General features: G+C 39.6%; 1 protein-coding gene across 2 annotated transcripts in view; it reads right to left on the minus strand.

Moving 5' to 3' along the window:
* Window positions 1-893: 893 nt before the first annotated feature.
* POT1 (protection of telomeres 1) overlaps window positions 894-21367 on the minus strand; it is a 60066-nt gene continuing 39592 nt past the window's right edge. For both annotated transcript variants that reach the window (XM_044423379.1, XM_044423380.1), the window contains 9 exons: window positions 20261-20343; window positions 19624-19665; window positions 18589-18745; window positions 16926-17131; window positions 14290-14425; window positions 11600-11694; window positions 9103-9194; window positions 8115-8220; window positions 894-3810 (listed from right to left, as the gene is read on the minus strand). In XM_044423379.1, coding sequence (XP_044279314.1) covers window positions 3701-3810; window positions 8115-8220; window positions 9103-9194; window positions 11600-11694; window positions 14290-14425; window positions 16926-17131; window positions 18589-18745; window positions 19624-19665; window positions 20261-20343 — 1027 coding nt within the window. In that variant the 3' untranslated portion in view covers window positions 894-3700. The remainder of the gene's footprint in view (window positions 3811-8114; window positions 8221-9102; window positions 9195-11599; window positions 11695-14289; window positions 14426-16925; window positions 17132-18588; window positions 18746-19623; window positions 19666-20260; window positions 20344-21367) is intronic.

Raw genomic sequence — 21367 nt, forward strand, 5'->3', positions numbered from 1 at the left:
GGACTTTAGTGTGGGTTGTTTACATGTTGAGCAGTACCTCAACAACTGCATCCTAACCGGGTCATCCCAGTGGGCATCTTTCTGTCAATTTCCTGTGCCATGTAACCTTTTCCAAATTTCCCCCTTTATGTTCAAATGTTATTTCTGAGAATTAGCTTTTTTAAAAAAAATCAAATGAAGAAAGCCTCTCTCTCTCTCTCTCTCTCTCTCTCTCTCTCTCTCTCTCTCTCTCTCTCTCTCTCTCTCTCACACACACACACACACACACACACACACACAAAAGCTGTCATGATTGAAATAAGTAAACAAGTTTCAAAGTGCTCTAGGCAAACCAGGTTATCAAAGATCTTTTGAAAAAGGTTCTTGAAACAGGCTGTAGTGAGATTTCTTAGAAAGCCCCAAAGCAATAGGCCCCAGAAGGAGAAAAAACAATGCTCACTGATTCTCTCAGCATGAACATTGCAGGTCAAAGCTGAAATTTCTACCAAGTAGTGGTAACAATAGAATGATTGCCTGCAGGCTTCACAGACACATACCAATACACAAATCCACAGACAGGTTTTATTCAAGAAGTTTGAGCTATTCCACATTTACTTTTTAATAAATTTTGACCTGGGAGCCAGCCCTGGTAGGGCCTTTAAGATCACAGTGTATGTGCTCAGAACTAAACTGCTACCTTGTACACAGTGACAAAAGGATTAATTAGTCTTGAAGAATGTATTTCTAATCCACCTGCCTAATCACAGAAATACCAGGGATCAGTGGCCTGGAGGAAAAAACATTTACAAAGATATCCTTCTCAGGAGGTAATTTTTGAGTTGTCATGAACAAGTAGGAGACTACAAGGTGGGGGAGAGGGCATTAGAAAAACATGAAAGGATGGACATTATACATAAGAAAGAAAATGTTTATTGAACACAAGTATTTACACTATTAAGTATCCTGACACGTCTTACAATGCACAAGTCGTCTTACATGCCCTAACATTTTTGTTCTAGTCTGTAGGGAGCAATAGCTGATAGCTTGTGAACCTGATTCAAGGTCAGAAGGGAAAGCTGTAGAGTTACACCCACCCATGAGAAGCCAGTGGCCTGAGAACTAACCTTCACTTGGCTTTTCACTAGCTCATCAGCCAGGAGAAGACGAGATGCAAGCTAATGATATGGTCCATCCTCCTTGATGGGGGCCCATGCTTCTCAACCAGGGATGTCTTCTATGGGAGCAGAGTGGCAGTATCATCAGCAGGAGGTCTCTACAGGAGAGCATGTTTTGGACTTGGCTCCTCAGGTGTGTCATGAATTACAGGAGGCACAGCAGAGGCATCTGATGAGGGACAACTTTCCTACTGAAGGGTTAATCATTAGCAGTTGTTTGTATTTAAACCAGAACAACCTGCAAAAGATCTTGCTGGAAGCAATGTACTGGCAACCTGGAAAGTGTAGTATCACCAGAGCCATGAACTTATTTGGACCTTCCCAATATGCTGAGCCCAGGAATGCTTATGTCTTTTGTTGTCCAGCTCATTAACTGATTCTTGTCAAGGAAATACATTGTACTATATTAATTACGGATCCTTATGGGGACTATAAAGGCTTACAGCTAATTACCAGCATTACTGCAATAAAAGGTTTTACTGAGATTTCTGCCCTGGCTCTGGGAAATCAGGTTGTAATGTAACTGAACTGAGCTTACTCAGTACAATGAATACAGCTCTAAAAATTATTGTATCAAGAAGATTCTTGATTTCTATCATAATTTAAGGGTGCATGTACATAAAACATTTATAACTCTGTAAATACTGGATTAGTTTTGTTGTGTTGAATCAAATTCTAAGATGATTAGAAAGTCAATGCCACAAAGCAAACAAATATTTGGAAACAGGCTTTTCAGAGTGGATTCCAACAATACATCTCAGGCATTACAATCTTACACCAGTGATCCTGTGGTGTACATGGCAGCCCCGCCACATTTGTGCAGCTCCATACAACTTCTTCAGTGTTCAGGAATTTTGCATTTTCCTGAGAACTAATCAGGTGCATGGGGAATGTTCAACAAACAATAAAGCCAAGTTTGTTTGCATGGAGTTTGGGATTGTGGTCCTTGACTGATTCCAAATCACGGTCATACATGAAATTAACTCAATCTCATTGCAAACTCTTGATCCCACTGATTAAGTATTTACCTAAGTGATCACTTGCCTCACTATGTTGTCACAAGCAGCTGCCTTCAGAATTAGTGCCAGTCATATGCAAGCAGCTAGGCCCACAGAATTTGAGAAAGCAATTATCTTCGTTTTGCAGATGAGGTAATAGGCTCTGATGAGATTCTACCCTCATAATAATTAACAAAGCACATGTATCAGTAGGTTTACAGTTAAAACCTTCTGTAGATCAGAATGACGACAAATACAGAAAAGAAGTCCAAGAACTGGAAAAGACCACAGAAAGAATAATATATTCTTATTATCCTCCAGAAACTATATGAACAACCCTCCAGAGAAATTTGGCTCTGTGTACAATATTAAACATTTTGATGCAGTTTGGAATGCATTATTGATGAAAGCACTGAATGATTTTTAATATGATGCAATCCTTGGCCATTGGATGAAAGCTTATGCAGTAAAAGTCTAGCATACAGTATGCATATTTCTGAAATGTTCCACTGGACTGAAGGTATACAGAGCCAACCCTGGGTAATTTGTTTCACTCTGGAAGCCAATTACTATAGTGACTTACTAGCCTGAAAGTCCCCATCTCTAAACTGACACCCAAATCAGATTATGCAAAAGAGAAAAGCAGATCAGCAGGAGTGTAATCCAAGACCAAATTTAGCTTCCTAGATCACGTGCAACATGATCTTGTAAGCAGATGCAGTTAAAACTACTATCGGACAGAGACCTTAGTAAAAGGTATTTGGTAGTAATTTGTTTCTTATTTAATCTTCCCCATTTTCTATGGCCAGAATGAGATTCTAGTGCATGAGTTTATAATGCATGATCTGAAGTATTTCTATGAATGGAGCTCATGTATTTAGCCCTTCATCTTCAATACACAAATAGAAACAAAACTGAAAGTGCAGTGTTGTGCAGTCCAAGACCACCCACACATGGATCTATGGCTCTGCAACAGATAAAACCACATTCTGTACCATACAGAGGGAAATGCTGCACACTTAGAACTGCAGCAGGACCCAATGATGCAATACCGATCAAAAGAAGACCTGAAAGGTGATGGTTTTAAAAATGTGTCTGTTTCAGCAGGCTACAATGTGGAACTTACAGACTTCTCTCACCCTGGACTGAAAGACTCATAGCAGAAGAATGGTCTAGAAGATTCACAACACTCTCAACTCAACTGAGCACCCCTTGCTTCATTAGTAACAAAAAGGGTTCTGCACTCATTTCTGAAAGCCACATTAGAGTATACTCAATTACTCTGGTAATATTTGGGGAGTTGACAGTTCAGACCTTTGGAACAGTGGATAGTACACAACCAAATTCTGAAGAAATGAAAAACATTTTCCAAGAATGTACATGAATTTTCCACAGGGCAACTGGATATGTCAAAACCTGCTGAAGTCTTGTCTCAAATCTGAGCATTTGCACATCTAATAGAAAACCACACCCTTTATAAAGCTATCTCCATTTACAAAAAATTACAAAGCATTATAATTCATGACTTCCAAGTGGCTAGATGTATCTTCAGACATCTTCAGCAATTGTAGTATCAAAAATCTGATAGCAAAGTTGTTCTTCTAATCTATCCTTGACGTAATAAGATTTGATGAAGCATTCCAGCCATGGCAATTCATCTGCAAATCAAAAAGCAAATTATCGTATTTAATGTGGATTTATATATTCCATACTTCGCTACAAGCATAACTGTATTTATCTGCATATATACATACATAATCCATCTGCTAGCCATCTTTCCAAACAATAGTGTTCTACAGCAGTGAAGAAGGCCGACACCTTAAACATTCAAAACAGCAGCAGCAGAATAAGAAACAACAGCAATGTTAAGTTCCAATGCAATACTTTTCTGAAGTACTTTTTGACATCAAATACCATGAGAAATCCCACAGGATGGGAATTACCATTGTGAAGGCTCTGACTCTACTGCCTGCTGTTGAGCAAGTGACCAAAACTGATCTCACAGCTGGCAGATTCACCTGAGTGTGGGCAATCCTTCAAATAACCTCAAAGACTCAACCCATTTAGGAGTATAAAGGTCAAAAGGAGCACTTTGAATTGTACCTGGAAATGCATTGTCAATGAACGCAGCTGGTTCTAAATTGTCGTATCAGAATCTCGCTGTCCAACCCCAGAAAGAATTTGCTTGTGCCATACTGAATCAACTGGGCATTTATGATTCACTTTCAAAGGATGCCCCCAAATGAGCACATTCCAGTAAGCCAGTCTGGATGTAACTAGGCATGCCGAGCTGACACCCACTTTCTCTAGATAGATTTAGAGCATAGCAACCAAAGACACAGAAAGCATTACTGGCTACTACCACTACCTGTGCTTCCAACAGACCACAATAATTCCACAAGGACCTGCTGAACAATGATATCTGGTTTCTCCAGGGAAACTGCAGCTCTGTCCAATAGCAGTTGCATCCCTCTGTCCTGATCAGTTGATTTCCCTACCCAAAATACTTCCATTTCCAGATGGAAATATGCCTCAGCTTGTTTGCCCTTGTCTATCCTAAAATTGCCTCCAAGCAGGAGTTCCACAGTCACTTCTGAATGAAAAGATGGAAAGTGAAAGTTAGAGCTACATGTTATCCACTCTTCAGATGAATAGTCCCAGCAGTTCCACACAGATGTTAAATAGCATGGGGAACAAGATGGAACCTCATGGTGCCCATAAGAGAAAGGTCAAAGCAGAAGGGTCTTCAGCACAATCTTCTGAGATTAATTAGTCACATAAAACTGCAGCTGCTGGAACACCATGTAACCTGATCCCAACCCAATATGGTGACCCAAAAAGATAATATGGTTGATAAGTTTCCAAAGCTGCTGATAGATTCAGGAGAACTAACAGGACGATATTTCTCCACATTATTGTTCCATCTTGAGTTATCTATCTGGATGGCCAAGGCAATTTCTGTCCCAAACCAGACCTGAAATTGGATTGAAATGGATCTAAGAAGATTTTAATGTAACTGAAGTGATATGGAATTCAAGTGATATGGAAGAGATAGATATGTAGCACATCCAATGTAGCTATAGTTCACAAGGGTATTTGCTGGCTAGCAAATGCAATTCTCCATGATGCAATATCCAATGATTAAATGGATACTAAGCAGAAAAGATGACACAATCCTGTTCATCTGTCTCTTGAAAAACAAGTGAGAAGGGAAGAAAAATTACTCTTCCCAGGGTAAAAAAGTTGTGTAGGCAGAAACAACATGTGCCCCTATTACTACCCTGTCAGGTAAGGCTGGTTTTTAGAATAAGACATGAATTTTGGCAAATGCACAGATTCTGTAGATTGGCTCAAGCTCAGAAACTAGTTTTACTGGAGGGTCACTTTGAAAAGGAAGTGGAAGAACAGCAGCCAGCGCCCCAACTGCTTGTCCTTCCAACGTCCCCACTGTCAAATCCTGTTACTGAAGAAGTGTCCAATTGTGCTTTTTTCCTCTGCAGTGAGAAATTGTGTGTGTGTGTGTGTGTGTGTGGAGGGGGGGTGTTGCAGCCCCCAGAGGACAGTCCTGGCATCTGATGCTGCCTGCTGCAGATCCACAGTGAACAAATGAATCCTTAGACAAGATGCAAGACATATTTTGCAAATTTTTGTGCAAGACAAGTTTAGCCTATATATAGAGAGGCTAAACTTGTATTGCACATATCTTTAGTACGTCAACAGGAACACCCATCCTACTTGATCTGTAACACTAACTTTGTCTTTAAACAATTCAGCTTGGCTTCTATCTGAAAGACTGCCCATCTAAAAATGGCACTTATACAGGAACCTCTGCCAAGAGGAATCAGTGTTTCTATGTTTACTAGCATAGGAGATATTATTTTCCTAATTTTGAAATCTCAGCATAAAATCCATAGATCTTAGTGGGTTGTTGCTGATTGTATCAGACATTTGCACTTCTGAAGGGCAAAAGCTGTTACTTTACTGTTTTACTAGCCAGGGATGATCTCAACCGTTCCCTATGTTCTCACACAGCTAATCTAGCTCAGCGACACGCAGGCCCTTTTCCTGGAAACATTCAAATATTTAATTCAGAAAAGGATTTATACAGGCCATTACGCTCTCATTGAGTTAAAGGCTATTTCAAACTATGTTGACAAAAACCAGACCAATTCTGGTTGGTGAATGCACAGAAGTAGTCCAGTTTTACAGATCTTTATGTAACATGATGGGATGGTTAGCATTTATAAGATTAAGTCAGATCATCTGTGACTTTGTTTGAAGGGACATCAAGTTATATGAGCTGTGATTTCATCTGAAGTCCCGCGTACATATCCGATACGTCTCTCTCTGTAACAGTGGAGCTCTTAGGTGGAACAGCAAAGTGGCACAAGGGTCACGCAAACCAACACAAGCTAAAATGCTGTGCTTTCCAAAAGTCATCTGTGGTGACCAAGGGATGTTCAACTGACACATTTGTAATTTTCTTTTTAGAAGAAACTGCTCTTTTTGAAAGATCTTTCTCTTTTGCGGGGTAGGGAGATACGGAGCAGATTTCCTCTAGGTACCTACTCTTCATTAGTTTTGTGGTTGTCCATGCACTTTGTGTATGTTGTCCACCACCTTTTAGAGGAGATTGGCAGGATGAAGTTTGAAAGAACCAAGCTGTGATGATCTGGTGTGTGCAGGCAAACCACTTCTGAGGCTGTTGGGTCTGATGTAGAAGTGTCAGCTGTCTGCCACCACCGAGGGTGACAAGAACTCAATCTCCTCTACTTCCAAAGTGCTCTTGGTCCCTTGGGAGTGCCTGGGGTCCTTTGTATGGGCATCTCTGCAGCTCACCTTAGGGGAGCACAGCTAGGTTGCCCTTGGCACATGATGTGCAATCAGAATATTGAAACAGCACAGCATGAACCCAGAATGTGGCATGCCTCTTGTGAACCCTCCCCTTTTATTCCTGTCAGCCTTAATGTCCTATATCTGACTGAAGACAAATGGCAATTAAAAGGCCAACACTCCCTTGCTTGCAAACTTGAACGTAGCAATCTTCTGCATCCTTTGACAGATGTAGGAACTAAACCATCTAACTGTACCTGGTTTCTAGCTTCTTCCACCCCCTTTTCCTCCCTTACCTATTTACACCAAATGGATACACGGACTTCCACTCATTTTATGCCCTCCCACCCCACCCCTCACCCACTTCTTAGCAGAGAAACACAAAAACACCAACACACACAAAACTATGCCTTTGTGTGCACTCATACACACACACAGGAAAAATAATCTTCGTTACTCCCCACCTGGTTCTAGTCCCCTAGGTACTCCCAATTCTTCTTGGTAGCTGGGCTGCAGCCAGTCACATCTTTATTTTCAAAGAATGCTTCTGGGGCCCACTACATTTTGCAGCACAACAGTCCCTCCCAGTATTTTGTTTTGTAATTTAACATTACAAGTGTTTCTGACTTGCAATCCCACTGCTCTGTTCTGCCATTTCCATCCTGTAATGTATTCTTAATATATCTATAACTTCCTAGTATTTCACACTGGTTTTCAAGTTGCGTTTTATGTATTTGAAGATAGGAAGTGGTGGACAAGTTGTTTAAATAAGTAAATAAAAGTAAAGTATCAGAAACATAAACAAAAATCAGCAGAGGCAGGGACCATGATGTGCGTTATACGGGGTGCCCACCAGCATCATGTTGGAGGCTGCAGGCACAGTTCTGTAGCACAGTCGGGAAGTATGCTAGTTACTCTACCTCCTGCTCCTTATATTTATGGCAGCCTGCAGTATTAAAAAGATAATCAAATTACAAATTTGACTGTCATTTGTATTCTGTGCCACCCAACAGAGAGCACTGGCTGTTGGGCAGTATAAAAATTAAATACATAAAAGATAGATGAGAAATGGAATGGGTAAAATACTGACATATCTTTATTCAACCTCCTCTCTAAATAAATATGTTACCTAGAGTATTGTCAGTGGGGCAAAATTTATCCATGATCCTTTCCATCTTCTCTTGAAAAATATTACTGATCAGGACTTTGGAAGCTGGAATTTGGAAGAATTTTCCCTGGAAGAAACAGGAAAAAGAATGTACATATAATTCAACTGATCAATAAATCTCTAAAGGTATGGTTTTGAGGTGAGAATTTAAGGTTACAGAAAGACATTCACATTTAATATTTTTAACAAACTGAACATAAGAATATATAAAAAGGGATAGTTTTGCTTATTCACAGAAACTTTCAATTACAATAAATACAAATTTAAAGCTTTTAAAATATTTTGGTATAAAGCTAACAGGGAAGTAGAATTAGCTAGTAGCTAACAGCACATCATTTAGTATTTCTAAAATAAATTAAGGATGAAATGCAATGCATATTTAGATGGAAAAACCCCCACAACTTTCAGCATGCCCCAGTCTGAACTTGCATAGGGTTGCACCTTAAGCCTCATGGAGGGTAAAAAAGGCAATCCACACCTGTTTTTCTCTTTACCAAAATGAATCACTCAAATACAAATGGCACTTTTGTACAGACAAGAGCGTAACGAAGTATGCATGAGTGCATCAGGTGCTGGCTTGCAAGACACTCCCTCATGGAGCATACGGTACTGCAGGCTGGTACGGTTGCTTTCAAACAATCACCCTGGAGTTCACACAGAAATTGCAGGTGCCTCTTAATGAAACTCACGATGAGCAGAGGGAATCATCATCTCTTTTACAGATTCTGTCTTTAATTTTATCGTCTGCTTATGAAGTTAATTATCCTGCCTTGTAGATCACTTCAACTTTTAACGGACTAACTTAAGCTGGGGACAAATTGGTAATTTTCAGACAATCCCCTTTCCTACAATTTGCTCCGAGGTGGTTTTGGTATTCCATGTAATTCTGCAGAGAATAAATGCATATTCAAGTTAACGATGTTAAGAGTATAAAAATCTCATTCCTTACACTGTCCATAAGATACACATCCAGTGTCCCGGTTCCATCATCCAGTGTAAACTTCATCAGAAAGACATACTGGAGGGGTACTACTCCCAAAGCTAAGCAGAAGGGAAGCAACAATTATATTTAGAAAGGGAAAAAGTTAAAACAAGTTTTTTTTTCAAAATTACAATTTCAGATGCAGACATGATGAAACAATCCAGTCAAGATTTGTTCCTGGAGTAGTGAAGGGCTGAACCAATTTGTATTTGTGGAGGGTTCGGTCATTCACTCCAGGGTAATCTGCATGCTAGTTCTGGGTGGAGCCAGAACTCCAAAGTGGAAGGGGCCCATCTGCATTTTCTCCTCTCCCCCATGGCCATCCCACTCTGCAAGCTTCTGGAGAAAGGACAGGTTGCTCTTGCCAGAGGTCTGAACTGCTTGTAGATAGCTTCTGAACTAGGACCAAGTCACACATCTGTTGTAGAGGAAGCTGGTGAACATGCAGGGGTGTCACCTAAACTGCTCTCTCTCAACTGCGGCTGAAGGGGCACCTGGCATGTACAGAAGCCCATATACCAGCCCAAAGGATGCCTGGATTGCCCCCTAGGTATAGCCACACAAAGTCAGATGAGCAATCTGCATTCATTATACTTCTGTGTCCCTGCTGAGCAGAGCTAATCCATTCCATCCTAACACCGTTGTCAAGCACAAGCCACACTCTATGGAAGATGCTCAGAAGTGTTCGGACACAGGATGGCAATTCTATGATGGGAGCTGACCAGACAGCTGACAGGTACAAAAATATAACCCATACAATAATAAATCCAACACAATAATTGTGAATTTAGTGTAGGGCTTAAGTACTACTTCTCAGTAACTATTTATTATGCAGTGGAAATCATGCCATCATTACTGTGGATTCACTGTGTTGTGCCCAGTTCTCTTCCTAATGAAGTCACTGGGGAAAGTGCCACTGATCCTTTGGTAAATTAATGGTTCCCTGCAGAGCACCTCAGAAGCACACGTCCTATCAAGAAAACAATTTATTTTGCATTGCTTAAATTCTTAATACAGGGCCCAAAGATGGTATGCACACCACAAGACATTTGCTCTTACAGTCAGGCATGGAAGCTTTGCTCATTCCAGAAAAGTTAGCTGTGTTTAACTAGGTTTTGTGGGGAGAGGGTAAAAACATTCCCAGAAAATAACACTACTTTTCAGTGGTGGAACTTCAAAAAATTCTTACCTAACGCATGAAGTATTTTGCTTTTTCTTTCCCCCTCTTTCACACAAAGCCTTGCTACTGCTCCAGACACTTGGTCTAGCTGCAAACCTGGTCAGAAAGCCTCTGAGAATGATGCTACATGATAAACTGTCACTGTCAGGGGCAATCTTGTCCAGACCTGTGGCTGGAGTGGCCACACCATCCCTAGAATGGCAATGAGGTTGGGAGGGAGGAGAGAAAGAGAAAGATAGAGAGAGCAAGAGGGAAGAATGGAAAGAGAACAATCCCTTGGCCATTTTCTATATTAAGGAAAAAAATCTGAAATCTGCCATCTCCCTAAAACTTCTGAATCTTCCCTTCCTTCTCCTGGCATTCCAATAGTCCCGTGAATGCAGGAAGCTATTTCCCATGCAGACACTTCTCGTTTCCCTTTTGAGATTGTCGAAGGAAACACAAATGATAGCAGAAGGCTATCTCCAATACGTCCTCTCTCAGGACATGACTCACTCAAGTTAAAAAAGTGAGCACGTGGAGTACAGTAGGGATTCTTTTCTACTTAAATGCAAATTACTCAAAGCATAAATACTATAAAATAGGGAAAGCTTATCTATGCATGAAGTAGCAAGGGTTTTTTCTGTGCTCACAGCAAGAATACACAAACATTAGCCAAACTGTTTTTTGTTCTGGGGTCTTCTTTTGAAAAGAGCTAGGTTTCAACAGAGTCACCATTTTGTGCTGTGATCCCTCAGCATGTCACCACACTGCTTGATCGTTGATTTATGTAATTATTCACAAATTATCATACATTGTATTTTTTTTGAGGCAAGCTTGTTTCCATAGCTAGCAGAACAGTTGCCTGGTATGTTATCAGATGACAAGAAAGAATTCTGGAGGGCAACAATGAAGAGAAGTGGGTTAGGAGTCTCTGGTAACCTCAGAGTCATACTGTAAGCAGCTCTGCAACCTTGCCAATGTGTGTGCACACTACCACATTTGAGTAGATTGATCTGGTTGCTTCTTAAGACTTTGGGGAAAGGCTGTAGCTCAATGGTCAGCAGAAGGCTCCAGGTTTAACCTCTGGCATCCCTAGAGCTAGAAAAGAAACCTTCCTGCAAAGCAAACCAACGTGGTCATGGACAAAACTCAAGAGAGCTGCTGCCAGTCTGTGTTGGCAATACTAGGCTAGATGAACCATGGTCCTACTTGGAATAAAGCAGCTTCCTATCTCCCTTTGCGATTTCGGAAGTAAAATTTAATACAATAATATTCCTGAATGGCTGAAGAGCATCATCTAACCTTGTGATATTGTAGTGGGCTCCCATGATGGATCTTCCTGTGCAACAAGGCTGCCCAGACTTGACACTGCCTTTGGAGATGAACAGCGCTTACACCTAATATTTAAGAAGAAACAATGGTATGAATTCTTATGTATGTTAAACTGTTCTGAAATCTAACTTGTGGGTGGGAAATACTTCCTGGCTCAACTGTTTATCAATATATTATTAAGCATATTGGTTGAACTTCAAATTTGTTTTGTAATCATTGAAACCTGCTTCACCATGAAAGTAATAAATCTGCCATGATATATTCTAGAACATGATAGAATACAGATATCTCACTTTACCTAATGCCAAAAGTATTATAAGTGATTTCAACAGCTTATTTTTTATTTTGTTAGCAGTTATTTCAATTTCCACATTAACTACAAAAGAAAAAAATACTCCAAGAGGGAGAATATATTTTGATGCTAGACAGGCTATCAACATAAAATTGATCTTAAAGAGTAGGTACTAATGAAAATATTAGGTTTCCAGTTTTTTAAAAAAGAACTATCTATGATATACAAGCATCTACAGCATAAGACAGTATCTGCAGTGTTTTTATGGCTGCATTATTCTCATAGTATAGAGAAATGACTAATGTTGTCCAATGTAATTGGTCATAAGCCAAGACAAATTCAGATTTGTCTTGCAATTTCAAACTGCATTCATTCCATTGACTTGCACAATATGCAGCTATAAAGGGTATCCCACTTGCTTCTGCACAGGAGACACAAAACAAATGGTTTTTATGATTTGACTGTGAACTTTGAAACATGTAATAACAGACTAGACAAACAAACAAAGAGGAACCAAAAAAGTAGTATTAAAACATCACAGATTCATTGAGTTAGAGGGAGTCTTGAAGGCTGTCTAGTCCAATAAACGCTGAAACATCCCAACCAGTTAGTTGCTCAGCCTCTACTGCCAGACCTGCCACAAGGGAGAACTCCTCTCCCACAGTGAGTGTCAATCTGGTCTCTCTGTCAAGGAATGTCTCCCAACTGGAATGACTTACCTAGACCTTAAGCCCAGTAGAATTAGTCCTGCCTTCTGGGGCAGCAGATAAAGTCTTTGACCCACTCTCTGTGACAGTCTCCAGCCTTTTGGGGAGTGCTATCTCTTCCCTAGGATAATCTTCACTCAGCTTTTACTCATAGTAATCAGTTTCTAAATCCCTGAACATCATTGCGACACAGAACCTGTTATACATCTGATCTGTCTACACCCTTATTTCTTTATTTCAAGCTTTTCTTTACCGTCCAACTACTAGCATATCGGGATGGTCTTATAGTAAAAGCAGCACAAAATGAAATGAAGCACAACATCGAAGTAATTCTAATAAGATGAAACCCACATTAAAACCTAATCAAACATTAAAATAATGGGAAAATAAAACAGTTTTAGCCTGGCGCCAAAAGAATGTCGGCACCAGGCGAAGCTCTCTGGGAAGTGCATTCCATAATCAGGGTGCCACTGCAGAAAAGGCCCTTCTCCGGGAGGCCACCCTCCTAATCTCCTTCAAGGAGGGCTCCACCTCAGAGCTTAAGGGGTAGGTAGGCATGTAGAGAAGGAGATGTGGTACACCAGTGAAGTCTGACTGGTGGGCAAAATAGTGAAACTTTTAGGTCTCGTGACTTGGGCACTATGTTTCCATTACTGCAGTCTAAGACTGCACTGGCTCTTTTGCAGTTGGCAAGGATTATGAACATGATTTCTGATCAAGTGGGACATTGCACATGTGAAAGTCCTGATATAATGCATATGTTATTGTATTTCAATGTATTTTATCATGTTGTAAGCCGCCCCGAGGTTTCGGCAAGGGGCGGCATAGAAATGTTATAATAATAATAATAATAATAATAATAATAATAATAATAATAATAATGATGACAACAACAACCCCCATGCATATTAGGGATTTCCCAATTCAGCTAAAAGGAACTGCTCTGTTCTTTGCAGGCTTAAAATTCCCCTGGTCCACTGAACAGGTATTCCATGTGTCTTGGATAGAAACAAAAACAGCACAGCTCATATAAAGAGCATACATAGTGTTATATCTGATGGCTCCATCCTTCCAGAGATGTGGAAGAAGCAGAGGGGTGCAGCAAGGAACAAAGGATGGGAAAATCCTGTTGCATGAGTGGAAGTCTTGCTGCTCATGAGGACTGGATCCAACCTACTGAAGGTGTAAATGTGGAGTAGCAGTTACAGTGACTGAACTCAGTAAATGACCCTGGGATTGTAGCTTTCTTTCTAAATCCCTCTACCTCCATTCACAGGGTTGTGAAGATAAAACTAATATGCAGGCCACATAGAAGCTTCTTGGAAGGAGGATGGGATAAATCAATGTTTTCACAATAAAGCATGTTTTTCTGTAATATTGTTTTTTATAGACAATTACTTCAAAGAGAGACAACTCAGTGAAACAGACTATATAAAGAATAGCAACCAATTCCAAAAATTGAAATTGGATACTAACATTGCTAGCATTCAATTCATATTTGGGCTACTGTTTTACCTTCCTCACCTATGTAAATGTAATTTTGGCAAGAGGAACAGATAATATAACTTTGTAAAGTTCTAGCTACTGATCTAAGTTTTCAGCAACAAAATCTGAACAAATAAAAGAAGCCTAGTTTCAGTATAATCTACGAAAAAAATTACCCATAGTACTGCATATTCTCTTGCCAGAAAAATGGGGCAGAAAGATCCAGTAGCATAAGATTGTCTTCTGTGGATCTCACAGTTATAATTCCTTTAAATATTTTTGAGAGCTTCAGGATGTCTTTTCGTGTCCCTCCTAGTGAAAAAAGTAAAAATGTTCACGTTATTTTAAAACTTTGATCACTTGGATTAGAACCACTATTTGCTGGGCTATCATGGTTATCTCCAACCATTCTTGCATATATGAAACAGAAATATACATAATTTATAAAGAATAAAAGATTAACCTTCCTAAAATGACAGACTGGCACAACAACCCAGTACCATATTTCAGGGTTTGTTTCTTTTTTTAGCTGAGCAGGACAAGGACTATGACTTATAAATGCATCATGTACCGGCCTTAATTTTTGCCTTGGCAAGAAGTAGTTTGGATACAACAGAGTGGGGCTCGGTTTTCCTCTTGGCATATACTGAACATGGAATCAAGCTGAAGTACATATCACGCCATATCCCTCTCCCCATTGAGTAAGGTTCAAAAGGCCTGATACTTGCATTGCTTGACCAAGTGGAAGAGGGAAGAGTTGGGAAGCGATACATGAGTGTGCACAGACTTACCATTCCTTGTGAAGTCCTGGAATAATATCTGAGCATGTGTTACTTGGCAGAACACACCACGATTACTTAAGGCTATTTATATGACACCACTCAGACTATGTATTAAGAGACTGGGGCCACAAATTACCAAATGTTTTACAAATCTTATCTCCACAACTTCCCAGCTCTGTGCACTCAGCAGTATTTTGGACATGTGCTTCTTGACCAGTAATCCTCCACAGAGCAGCCCAAATGAAAAGATCTGGAGAAGAATCTGAAGTAGTTTTTGGTATTATCTTCATTGAAGCTCATCAGCTCATGTGCATTGTTTTAATGAAATCTTGTAATTCTAAAAATTTGCTCTATTTTCCATCTAGGCCTTGTAAAAGGTAAAGGCAGGATACAGAATACAGAACCACAAAAAACCAAACCAAACCGAGGAGGCTGAAGGCATTTTTGCACACTGGGAACATTTCAAGTGGCTCATGAGTTATAGTCATAGTGATAACTGGGCTACCACCTATCTATCCAAGAGGCAACCTGCCTTTAAGGGCACTGCTAAAATGTGCATCTTTCCTTCATAGAGAGTACAGCCTTATCAGGAACAACTGGAATACCTCTAACTAGTCCTTCCTTCCCACCTCTCACGAGCATTTCCATGTCATCTAGATTACCCTTTAGCTTGTTAGTCCACATCCAGCCCTCCACTAATCTCAGATTCAGAACTTGGACCCAGAAGAAAAGGAAGAATAGAGTTGCATTTCATCCACAGATTGATCACATTGCACCTTGAAAGTCCAGTTGACCAGCAGTTTTATGTATATGTTGATCAACACAAGAGGGAAACTTATTGATTCCCGACCACTGGTTCCCCACTTCCATCTTTTGACACATGCTCCCCTGGAATCAGAGGGACCACGAAGCCGTAATTATAGTATCTTAGACCTGCTGGTGCCCAAAAGGATTCCATAGTTGATGACAACAAAAGCCACTGAGAAGTTCAACAGAATCAACAAGGATACACTCCCCATGTCTTATCTTCTAGCATAGATCAGTATATCACTATCAGATCTGTTGTTAACATAATGTATTTTCCACAAAGATAAGCAGTTTTGAGAACAAATTTTTGTTGTTCCAATTTTTAAAAATACAAGTAGGCACAGATCAACAGGAAGCTCTCTTGCACAAGTGCACACAATGAACATGAGCTTATTAACATGCCCTATTAACATGCCAGCTGTGATAAATTTCCATGAATGCATGTGGCTCTGTCAAGAAAAAAAATATGGCTTTTTCACATGAATACCGTTTTATCTATGTGAAAATACTGACATCCAGAGGATGGCTAAGTTAAAAGTACATCTGCAACCAGACAGCCAGCCTGCATCTTACGCAGATAGAAGAAAGAAGACTTTGAGAGAAAAGCATATGAATCCCAAAAAGCAATGGAATCAATAATTTGTAGATAATAAAGTTTCTGATTTACTATTAAGTATTTCATTCACATTTACTATATAGCAATTCTCTCCTTGGATCATCCCTATCCTCCTATCCCTGGCTGTCTCTCTTCTCACATTCTTCTACCTGCATAGCTATACATTGAATTAGCATGTTGAGCCACCTTTGCTAAGCTGAAATGGCACAGTCCTGCAGCCAGATGGGTGATCACGTGTGGAAGCAGAGCAGGTCACTGGAGCACTAAGCATTATGCAGAAGGATGAGAAGGCTATGCAGGTTTTTATCATAAAGGCATACTAATTTGGGGACACAATTCAAGCTAAACTCTTGTAAAAAATCAGTTCTAGGGCATGATTCAGAGCATTGTACAGAAGTTTGCCAGTGTATAAGGTGCATTTCTTCATAAATAGAAGAAGGGGTCTTTGAGTGCCCATAGACTGGAAAACAGAAAGAGTGTGTGTGTTGTGAACACTTTTCATTGTAAAGTTTTGTTGGCTTATGGAGGAATCACATGATGGTAAGAGCTGTGGTGGCTTAAGTATAATGCACTATCACCTATATCACGTATAGTCTAATTAGCTAACCTTCAATCAGAATTATGCCATCTTCAGCTTTTCGAAGTAGATCGTCATGTTTTACAAAATGAACCACTATGCGTTGCTGTTCCTTGTTTTCAGTATCCCATGCAACAGCTTCGCAGAAGGATGTAGTTAGCAAATCTGAATTTGAGCACGTAGCTGAAGCCTCTTGCAGAAGTGAATCAAGCTCAGCCTCATCTGGAACCTCTGCCCTGAAAACAGTTACAGCTTGAAGTGAACACCAGTAGCCTGCTCAAAACAATATGGTGGACTGAGATGAAGCCCAAATCAAGCCCAAGAATGCTGGGATAAAGATGGACATTTCTACATTCACGTCTGACACAAGCAAAGTGGGATGCAGCAATTTAAGGTCTTCATGTTACCCAATCCTGGAGAATATGGGCATTCTAAATTTAAAAAGGACTAGAAAGGCTACATTTCCATAAAATATTCAAAGTGATCACCTCTGCTTCTTTATATTTGGTCAAAGGTAATAGAAACAAATGCAAAATGTAAACTGTCACATTTGCTATGAATGAAGCTTATTTAATACAGGGAGAGTAATTAATCAGCTTATATTAAGGATGGACGAATCTGTGTTTCCTGTTCATCAGGCCTGCTGCCGCCTAGGATGCTTGCGCAGCCACTGGGGCTCACAGTGCAAGAAGGGCTCACACTTTCCTGTCCCTACCCATGGGGACCCACTTGGCACTGCCACTACCACCACTGATATTTTTCGGGCCCTGATTAGTACTGAAGTGCCTCTGAATGTCCTTGGCCAGTGGTATTTCTAGAGGGGAATTTGAACAGATGTTTGGCCCTGTTACATACCAGGCAGCCACCACCTTAGATTTCTCCAAATACTATGTCCTTTGAGTGGATAACTACATTCTGATCCATATGTTTGCCTAGAAAGTGAGAAACAATTCAGTTCAGTTGGAATTTGTCTGTCCTGAATTCCTCAACCTATATGTAATATCACTTGTGTATTTATAGTACCACCTTCCTGGGAGAAGAAGTGAAAGGAGCTTCATTTTGCAGTCTACCCAATTTTGTTACTGCATTGCAGAAGTATTCATCCCTTTGACTTTTGTTGTGTTACAACTTGGAACAGAAAGGGATTTAACTGGCACTGTTCCCATTTGATGTACACAAGATAATCAACACTGAGAATTAGCAAAATATTTCTTTTGGGGCACAAACAGAAAGCAAACAACAACAAATTGACTTGCTGGTAACAATGCCATTAAACCAATTTCAGTTCCAGGTTGTAACTAACAACATAGGGAAAACTCAAAGGGCAGGGAATACTTCTGCAAGGGACTTTATCTACCATACAATGACTCAAACATTTCTCAGTATAAAAACAGGTTTTAACACACCTACTTCTGCAAAGCCTCAAGCAAGGAAGTTTTATCATCCACAAGCCTATGTACTTCACATTACTTGAAGGTAGTGTATCTGCAAGGTGTTGAAATGCTGATCTTTATGTAGAAAGGCACTTCATCCACATTTAAGCTCAAATCTCTGACAACAAGAGACTATAATGGGCACTTGATGTCCTAAGTTGCAAGTAACCCAAAGATCTAGTTGACCTTAACTGCATTCTATTAACAGCTCTTCAGAACAGCATGAGTTCCTTATAACATAGGGACATCCAAGAACTTACAACAAATTGCACTGTGGACAATGAAGTTTAACAGATTGATAGAGCTTCTTGGGTTCAAACTTTGTCAGCTTAGCTCTGATGCGATATGGCTGAGGAATCCTGCTATTCATAATAGTGGCCAGTGCGGTCGTATCAAAATGCTGGTGATCTGTTAGCACTACCAAAAAAGGTAAAAAAAAAATCAACACAGTGTTGGATCAGCATGAACCAAAAAACAGGTGAAGCTCATCATAAGACTCATGCACTTAAAGTTTGGTGAAGCTGTTCAACTTTGCTATTGTTTCTAAGTGACATGTTTAATAATGTTTTATTGAATCTATCTATCTTCGCTGGACTGGGACTGAGGATATTCTAGTCCTCATTTGGGTGACTTTGGGCCAGTCACTGACTACCAAGCTAACATATTTCACAAGGTTGCTGTGAGGAGAGAGAAGAAAAGCAGGAGCATTTAATCTACTTTGTGTTCATTACCAAATGTAAAAATACGTGTAAAATGAATGCAATAATAACCATATTCAAATCTTTGTGTTTAGCTCCTTGCCAAACAGAGAAGACTATAGTGAGTAGACTATATAAAAGCACCCACGCTTCTTAAATTACTGGCCTGACTGTATAAGAAATTAAGCCTTGGATTAGGGATAGGTAAATTTATTTGGTTTTGGTCTGCATTATGTCCAATTCTGTTATCTCCCATTTTTCTTTAATCAGCACTGAAACTTTTATTTAAAATTAAAGCATTTTCTCTCAAAATGTACACTATCAAATGGGTGCCTTAGCAAACAGAAAGGCTCCCACAAGGTGTCTTCCTGAAATCTATTTTCTTCTAATGCCCTGTTCTGTCTTTTGGCTGGAGAGCAGGTTAAAAATGCCTTAAGCACATTTTTAAAAATTCACTGTGACATTCTAGACCTTCAGAAGCAGATTTTGGAGAGCGGGAAAAATGCCTGCAGTGCAGAAGAGTGGGCAGACAGCCTGACTGTGCAAACAGTTTCTTTGGATATCAGATACTCCAAATACTGAAAATGAGATTTCTACCTGTAACAGATAACTGTTGGCATCTTTCCATATAGGATCCTACTTAGAACAGAAAAGAAGGGAAATGATTTTTCTTTACTCATCACACTTTTACATGAACAGTAAAATATAAAAATCAAAATCAATACATCATTACAAATTTTAAAATAAAAGATACAAATGTATTACTTGAAGATGACAAGACATTGCAGGTTTGAAAAGTAACATTGATGAGCATTGATTTCCTACAGCACTTCTGATGATCTCTTTTTAAACTGGATGGCCATACTTCATATGTAGGCTTACCTATTCCAGTTGATAGAAAATTGTAATGTGTTCTCAGATAAGCCAATATTCCATTTAAAAATGTACCTATTTGTATTACATTTCACTTCAATCACATACACTTATGGGTAACTTGCTTATATGAGATAACAGAAAAGCAATCTTGCACATAAATTCAGAAAGCAAAACTCATGTACCCAATTCAACTACCCTTAAGAAAATGCTATTTGCTTTTGGGGCCAAATAAGAATAACCAACAATGGATTAAATTTTACATCTAGACATTCTGCTGAGCTCTTGGACAATTAGATTATATCAAGGCCTGCATCATATCCCCCAAGTTAGATGGAAATAGCTTTTAAAAAATCCTTACATGGACCATAAGTATGCTCAAGTTCAGAAGAAGAAGCTCCTTCTGAACACTCATTCTCTGTCACTTCTACAGAGTCCAAGAATCTGAAAATGAATTGGGACAAAAAGAGCAGAACACTTGAAATGAAGGCAGAACTGTATGACTTTGCAAGCTATTACAAAGGCAGTTCCCAATCACTGAGCACTGCTTACTCAAGCCACAGGACTTTGTGCATCCTGGTGATGCGGCAAGGTTGAAATCTGGCCTACGCTGATCATGCTGCAATGCCTAGACATCTCACCTGGAATTCACACACCAGTATTACCCATAATATTAGGATTTCAAGCTCTCTGTTTTAAAAACACAAGTTGTGTTTGAATTGTGATACCTTGTACACAAGAATGAGAAAGGGCTAGGAAGTGATTTTTTAAAAAGAAGCTTAGTTTTGGAGATGTGATAGTCTGGAAAAAGCTAAGTTTTAATGTAAGTCATTTATATTGCTTTATTTTTAAGATATGGTGTTTTTTTTTAACCATACTGCATCTGGATTACTACAATTCATGTTCATGGCCAGTATGAGTCAATGTTCATTTAATGCTCAGCCACAGCAGTGCAAAGAATGAGTGCTTACGATTGACTTGAAAAACTGATTATGGATAAAGGTATACTGATATTTCTGTTTAATGAATTTTAAAACATGCTAAAAAGAGTAAAGCTATGTATACTTAATCTAATGCATGCTTACTTAAATCTCATTGTGTTTAACTGTTTACTTCCTAGTAAGTGTGGAAGAGTACTATCCAATGGTAGGAAACATGGAAAACTGCTTGGCAACTTACTTTTTCTCCTGCTCTTTCAGTTCCTGCATTTGCTGAAAGCCCTGTCTAAAGGACATGACTTGAATCCTCTGTGGGAAATCAGCCCTGAATATTTCTTGATTCCTATTCTGTGCATGGTCACTTGTCATGGTGGCTTTTAGGCATGTTGGTTCATTAGGAGACATGTGCACAGCAATTTAAAGGGTTCAGAGTGCACTCAATACACTGTGTTCTTATAATCTTCACCACAGGGACGGTGAACCTCAGGCTGATGGGTCAAATGCAGCCCATTAGGGTTTCCCAAAAGGAC

Source organism: Varanus komodoensis, unplaced genomic scaffold (genome assembly GCF_004798865.1).
Source record: "Varanus komodoensis strain SLA01 unplaced genomic scaffold, ASM479886v1 scaffold13_3, whole genome shotgun sequence".
Lineage (NCBI taxonomy): Eukaryota > Metazoa > Chordata > Lepidosauria > Squamata > Varanidae > Varanus > Varanus komodoensis.